Genomic DNA, 11,663 nt, shown 5'->3' with positions numbered 1-11,663 from the left:
GGAACAACAATATGAACTAACCAGTACCCCCTGGAGCTTGTGTCTCTAGCTGCATATGTATCAGAAGATAGCCTAGTAGGCCATCAGTGGAAAGAGAGGCCCATTGGACATGCAAACTTTATATGCCTCAGTACAGGGGAACTCCAGGGCCAAGAAGTGGGAGTGGGTGGGTAGGGGAGTGGGGGGGGAGAGTATGGGGGACTTTTGGGATAGCACTGGAAATGTAAATGAAGAAAATACCTAATTAAAAAAAAGAGAAGTAACTGACTCAAAGGTCCTGATTTTCTCTGTAGATGAATCCATTGATAAGGAGTCAGGTAGTAGTTGCTGGGGTCTGATTGGCAGAATTGGGTGGCTTTGTGCTTGCCTTTGCAAGGTATATCCGTCTCCTGCCCATTTCTGTCTCTCAATTTGCATGCTGCTTGCATGAGGTGAGCTGTCTCTTGGTAGGAAACAGAGAGCCATGGAGCCAGAATCTGTTTAGACAACATGGCATTGAGAAGGAGATCCAGAAAGGGGTCTGGCTAACACAAGGTGTCCAGGGGACCCCAAAGCAAACAGCGATGCAATCTACTGCATGACTATTTTGGCAGAGTGCCATTTTTGTGTGACTTTGTATATACATGGCTTTGAGGTTTTAGTCTTCTTTACCTTTGCAGGCCTGTGGCTAGTCTGTATGTACCTGTGCCTAACTGTGGGTAGCCCGTATGTGCCAGCATTTGCCTGGGTGCCTGATGGCAGCTGCCTGCCTAACATCCTTCATGTTGAGTGAATAAAGTATGCTTTTACTAAGGCTTCTTGATTTCATTGCAACCTCTCTGGCCTCCCACGACCTTCTTCCTTTCTTGGCACAGAGCTTGGACCTCACACTAGTCTCCTGCAGGCTCCTGTTCCCACAATGTTTTACCTTACTTCTGGCCTCTAATAACAGAGCCAGGGATCACAGACTGAAAGCTTAGAAACCATGAACCAAAACAAGTCTTTCTTCAAGTTCTCAGGTGTTTTTTTTGTTGCCTGATGGAGAGGCTGGCTAACATAGATGGAGCTCTTGTCCAGAGACACTGGGAAAGGCAACAGATAAAGGAACAGATAACACCACATGCACCGAAATTCATACCAGAAAGAAAATTCTGCTTGGCCATTCTGTGGCCCAGGCTCAGCTCACTCTCTGTCTTCCTTAGGAGAGGTCAGCTGGGGAGTTAAACTGGTGGGACCTGGATGTTTGACCCTCTGGACTACAGACTGGGTTAGAAGTGTGGATGCAGGGGGATTAGGAGAGCAGAACTGAACCAAGAAGGAAAGAGTTTCTCTGTGGACTCCAATTACCAATACTCCTCTCCTTTTCTGTTTCTATTCACTGCTGGGAAATGTTGGGATGAATGAGAGGAAAGTTTCTTGTTGGCAATGCTTTCTCCATTACTTGTCTTTTACTAACTGACAAACAACCCCAGCACTGATGCCTTGAAGAATCTCTGAGTTTCCTGCTCATTATTCTAAGCCATAACTTGGTCTGGGTAATTCTAATGCTGTCATGCCTGGGGTCACTCTTGTGGCTCTTCTAAGAGCTCGAGCTGTGTACTCTAAACCAAGCTTGTACATGTTTGGGTGTGAATGGTCCCTTTTGGCCTGGCCTCCCACTGTGGTTCCCATTGTAAAATGGCTTGTCTTGGCTTCCTTACAATATAGTTGTGGGTTCCAATAGGTGAGAGCAGGGCTTTCAGGTCTTTGAAGCCTCTGTTTGGACGTCCCATATAGACACTGTTTAAGATGGCCAACTAGATCACACATGCAGTGCAGAAGGAGGGTGGGCTGATTGCATCTTATGAAAAGATTGACAGTCAGTATGGCTCCTCCAAAACTCATGAGAAGTTGGGCATAGTAGCCCATGTGTCTGTGATCCCAGTTCATGCCTACAAAGAGGTAGAAGGTAAGGCAGAAAAATCCCCAGAATTTTGGTTGCCAGCTAGTGTGGCTTCCACAGCAGCAAACAACAGAGACCTTAGCTTTGCCCTCTGGGAAGAGAGTGATCGTCAGTCATCTTTGGAAATTGTCACATGATTAAGGCTGATGAGAGAAGAATGGAATCATGTGTTACAGCATACATATGAACTAGTCCTTAATTTTTACCAAGTACAAAAGATGAACAACGAATGTTTCCTTTTAAAGGAAGAAAAGACCACCATACAATTTTAATAAACACCTTGCACTAATGTGGGAATAAAAGCTCTGTCACTACAGGGAGGTTTTAATGGTTTAATAAATCTTATTAATCTTTTAAGATTTATTTTTATGTATGTATATATATGTGTGTGTTTATGTGAGTGTATGGCCTCTGTATGCTCCCATATCTAAGAAGACCAGAGAAGGTGTCAGATTCTTTGGAGCTAAAGTTACAGGCAGTTGCCAGCCATCAGATGTAGGTGCTGGGAACTGAACTCGGGTCCTCAGGGAAAGCAGCGAGTGCTCTTAACTGCTGAGGCATCTCTCCAGCCCCTGAATGTTCTGATTTTTAAAGTTTGACTATCTAAAGCTATTTTAGTAACTCGGAAATAAGATCAGCAAAGCCCCAATAAAGACTTTCTTAGGCTTGCTCTGCTAAATAGACTACCATAGTAGATTTCACTGGCCATCTGCTTAAATTAGAACTGTAAGTTAGCTTTTATATGGCTTGTTGTTTTTATTTGATAAACTAAATGGAAGAATGAAATCTACAAATATTTCAGGTGGAAATAACCCCAGGACACATGGGATAGTTCATGAGAATCTTATCACTCTAGTTACAAATGAAGGATAGAACTGTGATAGGGACACAAACTGATATTTTCTGCATGTCTACCGTGGCTGGGCAGATTATAAATTATAATCCTAAGTATTGGGTAATATTATTACTCTTTTGCAGATGCGCCATCTGCGTCTCTGCAAGGCAAATGACTCACTTTGGATGGACAGTTAGGAAGTCGGGATTCAGCTCGGGACTTCCCCTTGCCCTAGCTTATTTCTAATGTTTATGGTGATTCACATGTATTTCTACAAATGCATTTAACTTGCACATTTTATTTAGCCCACTTTGAAAAGATAATTGTATCCTAAATACCTTCCACTTCCATACTTCACTGTCATGGTTTTAGTGACTGCATGGCATTTTAATTAATGCATTTTTGGTATGTTGGACCAAAATTTGCTTACCATTATCCTGCTGTGAACATTTTGCTTGCTTAGATAAGGGCTTAAGACTCTGAATTAGATAAAATCCGGTTTAATAAAATCGCTGAAGAGGTTTGTAACGATTTTATGGATCACATATGTCTCTTCCCCCTTCGTGATTTTCCTTGAACTTGTATTTATTAACATGATTTGACCTGCTTGGATAGTTGGCAGTGATTAAATACATGGAATTAGGCACGTACTTATATGTGTCTGATGTTTTAATTCACAGCAACCAAACCCTTTTTGTGTAATCCAGGAATGGTTCCTTGCCAAGAACACAACTGTTTGCCCCTTAAAAGAGCATTTTCTGAATGACCACACAGATATCCCTTAGAAGTAGGGCCTTGCTGGGAGGGACCTACATGCACATCCCAACTCTGACCAGTAGATGGCTCTATTTCATTCACCCTCTACTGCAGGTTCCTCCTGAATGGGAACACTTGGAAAACCTAAGAGTGGGAGGCATCCCCCAATGCCTGGCCTCTCTTCCGAGTCACCTACTTTTCTATTTACTGCCTAGGGGAAGTCGGGACAAGTGATTTGGGTCCAAATGCATCCTCTGCTTCACAGAGTGGGACCTGGTGGTGACTGCAAGCAATCTACCCTGAGCTGAAAGCGAAGCCTCCTTTTCTTTAAATAGCACCGTGCTCACAACTAGAGGCTGTATTAACTGAGTCATAACAATTAATTACATTCGGGGAGGCGAGAAGACGGGATTTAATGCTCTAATGCGATTTGAATTTAGGCTGTTATCTCATCCCGCTGCTATTTAAAACAAAATCCTTTTTTTCTCCTCCTATGAAAGTATCTGCAGCTAAGGATGGTTTCAAAGCTTGTCTGAAGACATCCTTGGCAACTGAAGATTCCTATTTTAGCTGCCTGAGGGGTTTCATGTGTACGTTTGGAGTTGCTAGATTTTATTAAATGAAGTGCATCTCTTTCAATTTGGGGATGTGATTAAAGAGAAGTAGGAGACAGGGAAGACATATTGCATCAGGAATTTTTTAAGGCGTTAAAGTACACAGGGGAACTAGTTGTTAGGAAAAGGGGAAGGGGGGGAATCTTATCTGAAAGTGGCAGGGACCATATCAGCAAAGCTGGAAGGTATGTTTCTATACAGGGTGAATTTTCTTTTCTTTTTTTTTTTTTTCAAGAGTATGTATCTGGGACCCAGAAAGGGCTGAAAAGGTCCTAGTTAGCAGGAGAGCCCTGTGGATATCTGGTGAGATAAAGACCAGCTTGTGTCATCCCTGTGGCCTTACCATTGTCCAGAAGTCCTGGATTTAAGAGAGAGAGAGAGAGAGAGAGAGAGAGAGAGAGAGAGAGAGAGAGAGAGAGAGAGAGAGAGAGAGAGAATATGAATCACAGCAACTTAAAGATCCAAAGGCCTGGAACATTGGTTGTGAATATCCACTGTGCTCCTCCTGTGGCAATGTGTACCTTGGGAAATGGGCTTCTGCCCAGTTGAGGAGTAGACTCTGGAGTACTTTGTTTTGTGGACAGCACTCCACCTATGAAGGACGAGGACAAGGACGAGGACGAGGACCGGCTTGTCCCAGGCCAGGGCTGACATTGATTTTGCACGGGCTGTGCGAGGTCTCATAATGCTTTCCTACCAGCCCGGTTGAGCTCTGGACCTTGCCTGGCAGTAGTTTGGGTCCATGTTCTCCCTTCGCCCCTCTCTGTATTTGTTTTGCCTCCTAAAGTCTTCCACACATCTGTCCCACCCTCTTCCTTCAGTTCTGCGACCCAGGTTTCCAATCCAACTCTGTCAAGCTCCCCCAGAGCCCCTGTCTTAGATGGGTTTGCTTCCTGTGACATATCCTTGGTCAAGAACTTCCTCCTTCATACCATCCATGTGCATTGTTGAAGCCAGTCTCTGGCCTTGTGATTTGGACAAGTGACCCAAATTCAAAATACCTCATTTGTATCCCTGACACTCTAGGGATAGTCACTTTTATCACCGCAGAAGGGCCTAGAGGATGGGAACAGGCTTACACAGGTGCTTTCTGAAGGTTAGCACTAGCCTGGGTACCTCCAGACCTGGGAGGTCGGTATGGTGGCCCTATGGGTTCTCAGAGTCCCGTTAATATCTGGAAGATCTGGAAGATGCTTGTTGGTGAGCTATGTGCCCTCTCTCTTAAGGCTCTCCAGACCCTATATCCTGCACAGAGTCCCGCGCATGCCAATGCCTCCCAATGGCTTTGTGTCTTAAGATTGTACTCCTATGCTTTTCTCTATACACCAGCTCTTTTGCTTTTCTTCCCAACATTTACTACCAGCAGGTCTTTCCTCCATCACCATCTCCCTCATGTAATATAAGCTCAGCAGAGGGGTGTGTTCTTGTCCTTTACTGAGCACCAGTGTATCTCCAGAACTTGGTGAAGCAGGTGGAGCGATCCCTCAGTTAACCCAAGGGATCGAAGCTCTCCCAAGCATGTCCCAAGTGATTCAGAGACTCTCACTGAATGAACCCCGGGAGGGGCAGCACTATCTTTCTACCAGGCCCTTTCTCCCCGGGCCACTTTGAGCCTTCTCCCAGATCCGGTACCAACTTAGGGGCTTGGTCAGCTTCTAGCCTCTTCAGGGTTTGCAGGACGCCAGGGTCTGAGGGGTACAGACCCACAGCCCCGGGCGCCGGTCCCCCCCCACCCCCACCCCCGGGCAGAAGCCCGCCCGGGCATGCTCAGACCGCGCAGGTCCGGGCGGCGGCGGGGGGAGGAGGGAGCGGCCGCGGCGCTGGGGCCCGGGCGGAGCTGCGCAATCGTCTGAGCTGCGCACCGACTGGCGGCCGGAGCGGAGCCCACAAGTTGCCGGCAGCGGAGCGCCGCCTCGTCCCGCTCTCAGCCCTTGCGCCCACCGGGCTGAGGCCGGCGCCAGGACGCTCAGCCTGCAGACGCTGACCCCAGATGTGACAGCGGGACCGCAGCTCCCTCTCCTTCCGGGCGCAACCCACAGAGTCTCGCCAGCGTCTTCTCTGCCAAAACCCCACGGCTGGAAGATGTGGCAGCCGGCTACTGAGCGTCTGCAGGTAAGGGACACCGGAGAGGCCCCGGGGCCAGCCTGGAAGAGGAGGTGCTGGGTTGAAGTAGCCAAGGTGATGTTTTGGCTCATTTTCAGGGATTTACACCCCCATTTTTCCCCTCCCTAAGACCCCTCATCTCCACAATCCTGTAAAATTCATCTATGGGAACTGGATGCTTGTGTGCTCAGCCCAGAGCTCGGAAACCCATCCAGGGTCAAAGGAAGACGAAATTCATTAGGGGGCTGTCTCCAGCCTTACAACTTTTGTCCTGAAGGTGTTGGTGTTGGTGCGCGTGTTGATATAAATAACATTAGACTTTCTGAACAACATTAAAGATTGCATCTCACTGACATAATTTACTGGTCTGGGGCTAGGATATTTGAATTCAGATCCCCCCCCCTTCTTTTTGTCTCTAGGAAAAGACAGAACAAATGATTTGTGAAAGCATGCATTTGCCAATATAATTTGGAAATGTCAGGCTTGGTTTGGCTTGGTCGTGGTATGCGACGTATTTTCTTTTTCCCCTATTTCATTGGCACTCTCTCCTCTTCATGTCCCCTAAATCCAAGCTTCTGCAGATATTTGAAAGGCAAAAGTAAATTTCAGCCAGGAATGATTGTGTCCCGGCTCATCTCACTAAAAGTTTTTCATTGCTGTCCCCTGACGTGTCACAGGGTCTTTTAACACCAGAAAGAGGGGAGTTTCTGCAGTTAGGACTCATTCCGAGACACTTTGGTCCTTGGGACAGCCCTGGCTGGAAGGTTTGATAACTACAGGTTTGATGACTACCGTTTGCTCACAAATACTCTCCAGGGGGACAGCAGCCTTTCTCTAAATCCTGCAGCTAGACTTTTGGCAGACTCAGGGCTACACTGTTGTGTAGTAAACTTTGAAGAAGTGTTTAAGTGGTAAAAAGTATTGGAGGCTGAGCGTTGTCTGGAGACTTAGGTTAGAGAGGCCAGGATCCTGGCTGACTTGGGAGGTTTCTCAAAGAGCATTCCAAGCTCCCAACACAGACAGCCCCCTCAAATGCTCAGCAAAGCCAACTCTGCCTCCCAGCCTTTATCCACAGTGTTAGCCTGCAGGGGGCATTACATTTCATAGAACCAGATTGCCCTCACCTCACAAAAAAAGCCCTTCCCAGTGGTCTCCAGGGCTGCAGCTTAGGGATAGCATGTTCCCACTTATAGAGAGACCTGGATTCCAGGCCAATTCCTGCAGGTCTCAAACAGATTAAATCAACCCCTTGGCTAGCTTTGGAGATGAAGACATGGTGCCCAGTCTCCTGACCCCCTCTCTAGTTTATTAAGAGACCATCTGAGTACCCTTGGGGCAGCTGGCACAAGGTAATCTGAGTGTATTTTATAAGTGGTATCAGATGTAAGTGGTGCATTCGAATTTCTCTCTTGATTCAAGGCCTGCATTCGATTCTAGAGAATCAGAACGAGTGAGCAGAGTTGGTGGTCGCCATCCAAGTGCTGCGAGTGGGTTTTGGAAGCCCTTTTAGGGATGTGGTCACAGGCCCTGAAGGTGGTGTGTATTGTCTGGACTCCTGTGAAATATTTGTAGATTTTCATCTGTTAGAATTATTCTTCCTGGCCCATTCCATGCCCCTCAGCTCTGCAGCACATGGCCCTTGGCAGGCAAGTAGTCCGGCGTTAATCCCCTGTGGATATTATTCCTTGATTGACATGTTTCCTTGACCTTCTGGAAAACATGCACATGTATTTGGTTGTGAGCATCTTAGTTTGGGCATGCTATGAGTTTGCTTTATTTCAAGGGGTCATGTTCAAAGAGCCTGGATTTTAGGCTTTTGCAAAGCCGTAGTAAAAACAGGGCTATCACAGTATAACAGCCAGTCTCCGATGCAGGTGCATACCTACAGTCAGTACCACTGCCTGGCTCCAAATTTAAAAATCAGTCTCAAGTCTTGAGACTCCTAAAAGCAAGCCAAACTGGGAGCGTGCTCTTCCTGCTCATGGCTTTTCCCCAAATGGCTCCTGGATTCTTCTTAAAGACGTATAGTTTATACGGGTTTGCTTCTGTGAGAGGAAGCTCTTGAGGTTAAGTTGGTGAGAGGGCTGCTTGTAATAGGTTACTGATGCTGTGTGCCTCGGTATCTCTGTCAAATGGTTATCTCTGTAGTGCCTTTACTGTCTGAGATGGTTTCCATACCCCACTGTGGATCTCAAGGTACAATCATATAGATATACTGGCTTCTGGTTCTGATGTGTTTCTGTGCCCAAATATAAGGGTGTGAACAGAACAATGGGAGTGGTATTGGGTGGGGAAGTTACTAGTGAGCCCTGCTTTTTAGCAATGCTTAAACCTCGTTCTCTGTTCACAGATTTCTTCAACCTTGTTCTATACGCTCACCTCATTTTTCCCCTCACTGATTTTCAATACAAACATTTTGAGAGGAGCCAGAGCACAGGAAATACTTCAAGGAAGCATTTTCTGAACTTCCCAACAGGACCAGGCCATCCATTAGTTGTATAAACACCTAGACACAGAAGAGGCACAGGAGCAGACAACAGCATCTTTTCTTACTTGATTTTTATCACTTCCCACTGGAAAGCTCTGAGGGTCTGGGAATGTGGCCCAACTTCCCTGAGCCCAGACGTTCACCCTCTGACTGTCTTTTCAGTGAATGCAGCGAGGGTTCAGGAGCCTAGGGAGCCTTTCATCAGACTGAATTATTATCATTATTATCTACTTGCTAGCAAAACAACAACAACAACAACACAACAAATGCTACTGCTATTTTCTGAAATTTAGTTCTTTGACCCAAATCCAGTCCAGGCAAATGGACCTGTTCCCCTGGGGAGGACTGAGCTGGGTAATTTCTCATTCAGTCACAAGAATTGTGGCCACTTCATCTGCTCCCTTGAATGTTAAAACTGCTGTGTTTCACTCAAGTTCTTTCCTGGGCACTTCTGCCATTACACATATAATGGGATCAAAAGGGACACGGAGACGTCAATGGCCATCCTGGTTTTGCTAAATGTAAATATGAATTTCACCTTCTCTTCTGCAGAGTTGACTTTATTTTTCTTGTAGAGACAAGTGTTATAGACTTTTAAAGAGGCTATTTGAGGCAGGCTCTTTTCAGACAAGTAGAGGGGTTTCTTTCAGTAGAAAAGGCTAAGTCTTAGTTTTTTTTTTTTTTTTTTTTTTTCAAATAGAGGTATTACTTCAGCTTTGATACTTCAAAATCTGCCTGGGTTTTCCAGTGGATTTAATGATTGCTTCCCAAACGTAATAGGCAAGAGCATTGTAATCATGAGTTACAACTGACATGTAAGTCCTCAGAGGAGAGGAAGGCTGGTGATTCAAACAAGACTGTCAAGAGAAAAGAAGCCCACACTTAGGGGTGGGTACATTCCAAGGATTGAGAGGAACTTGCTCAAAATGACGCCTGACAGATAAGTTCTAGAAACGTCTGTGGCTGTGTATAAAGCACCTTTACATTAGATGCTCCGCAAAGGTTTCAGCCTAATCATTTCTGGCAGATGACACTCTTTCCGTGTTTATCCATACATGTGGGTTTTTTTTGCTTAAGATTTGTGTCTTTAGTCCCATTTTAGCCAATGCTTGTGCTGTGGATAAAATAAGAAAGCACAGAGAGAAAGGCATGGCCACCAGACTTTACTTTTGGTCTCCGGTTAAACTTCTGGCTGATCAAGAGGTTGAAATTTGTATTAGAGACCATTGCTGGTGCTTTGATACCATAACTGACAGAAGCAACTTAATGGAGGGTTTTGCTTGGTTCATGGTTTGAGGGAATACTGTCCACCATGTTAGAGAAGGTGTGTGGGCTCAGCTCGCTCCATAGTGGGGAACCAGGCTGTTGGAATTCTCTACCTTTCATACCTCAGAGAGTCAGCAAACAGGGAGAGGATGGGAGGAGGGGTCCAGACTCACTGCTCAATGGCCTGCCTCTTCCAGCTAGGCCACACCTCTCACAATGGAGTCACTAGTTGGGGATCAAGCAACCAAATACATGAGCCTGTGGGGGGGCATTTCCGATCTAAACTGTGGCCAAAGTTTTCCATTAAAATGTTGCTTGAGTGATTTAGAGAGGGGAAAGAGTACATTGTTCCTCAGAACTGTCTTGTGCCTGCCCTGCTCTGCCGTGCCTGCTGTCTCTTTTCCTGATGCTGACTGGATTGTTCCAGATTGATTTCTCTGTTATCATGGCGGTTTCCCTTGTCCCCCGAGAAGCAATACTGACAAGCCCTCTATCACAGCGGCTGGAAACGTTAGACCTGGCTCATCAGGCAGACTGAAGGCTTGGGCAGCTGGACAGTTTGCCAGGCCAACCAAATTGACAGCAGGAACACAGACGAGAGTGAGGGGGGATAGCAGCCTATTTGTCCAGTGTGTGTTCTCTCTATGCGGCATGACATTGAATTTTATAGGAATTATCTGGATCATTTATTTCCCATAGCCATTTTTATTCCCATTTTATAGATAAAAAAATGAGAGGTCAGAGAATTGAGTTGTCTACTCTGACTTTGAATTCACTCTGTAACCCAGGCTAGCCCCAGATTTGTGATCCTCCTGCTCCAGCTTTCAAGTACCTTGAGTATCAGCCTATACTCCAGCCTGGGCCACTTTCACATTTCCTATTGCAGAAATGTGGTTGTTGGTGTTGATTCAGGGTCCCCTAAAGTATGATGACTCAAGTCTTTGAGAGAAATAATCTAATCGGGCTCATGATGGCTGGAATCCCCTATTTTCCTTTGAGATGCTTTTCCAATGGAGCACATCGTATTTATCTGAACTGGAGGCTTTAAGTCAAACTCAGTTACCTGGACAGTCTGCCTGAGTCCTGTAAGACATAGGCAAGGGGGATGAAAAAAGGCTGGGAGGATCCAGAGCTTAGGCTTCAAATAAGAAGCCCCTTCTCCGAGGCCCCGCCTTCCCATCAAATCCCCCTTAAATTTTGCAATTTTTGCACCTCTTATTGCAAAGCACAAAGCTGGAGTGGTCATTAACTGCTGCCTTCCCCTCTCCCAGAATTGAGGTGCTATTTTAATATCATTGACTTTCTCCAAGCTTGTCAGCAAAATCCCCACTAAGTGATTTGCGAAACACAGGTATTGGGAGACTCCCTGCCCCCCTGGTTCCCTGTTGCCTAATGACCGCTTCTTGTTGACCTTTCTGGTTTACATTCCAGCATTGGGCAACCTTTGCATGTTGTTTGATGTTCTGAATTATCTCTTCCCTCCTTTTCCTGGACACTGACTCCTTTCTGCCCTGTCCCTTAGCCCTGGAGGAGACTCAGGTGGAGTCACCCTGCAGCCCCAAAGCCACTAGAAATCAGTCTTCCACAGGACTGCAGTGTGACTCCCCAAATAGCAGTGGGCCAGGGCCACCTTATTGGCCAGCAAATAAAATGAATTCAGAGTTTCTCAATGGCTACAGT

At 46.1% G+C, this 11,663-nt stretch overlaps 1 protein-coding gene across 2 annotated transcripts in view; it reads left to right on the top strand.

The window, feature by feature from the left end:
• The window catches only part of Pid1 (phosphotyrosine interaction domain containing 1), a 298,268-nt gene that overhangs the window by 59,209 nt on the left and 227,396 nt on the right, over nt 1-11,663 (top strand). Inside the window, exon 1 of one of the 2 annotated variants that reach the window (XM_021159725.3) lies at nt 5,948-6,238. The exons of the other annotated variant lie outside the window; for it this stretch is intronic. Within the exon in view, the coding sequence (XP_021015384.1) occupies nt 6,209-6,238 (30 nt within the window). The 5' untranslated portion in view covers nt 5,948-6,208. Of the gene's footprint in view, nt 1-5,947; nt 6,239-11,663 lie in introns of those variants that run through there. 2 annotated transcript variants of the gene reach the window in all.

This window comes from Mus caroli, unplaced genomic scaffold (genome assembly GCF_978045245.1).
Source record: "Mus caroli unplaced genomic scaffold, Mus_caroli_1 scaffold_1, whole genome shotgun sequence".
NCBI classification, from domain to species: domain Eukaryota; kingdom Metazoa; phylum Chordata; class Mammalia; order Rodentia; family Muridae; genus Mus; species Mus caroli.
Note: the sequence above shows the minus strand (reverse complement) of the source record. Positions and strands in the feature narration are given on the sequence as shown.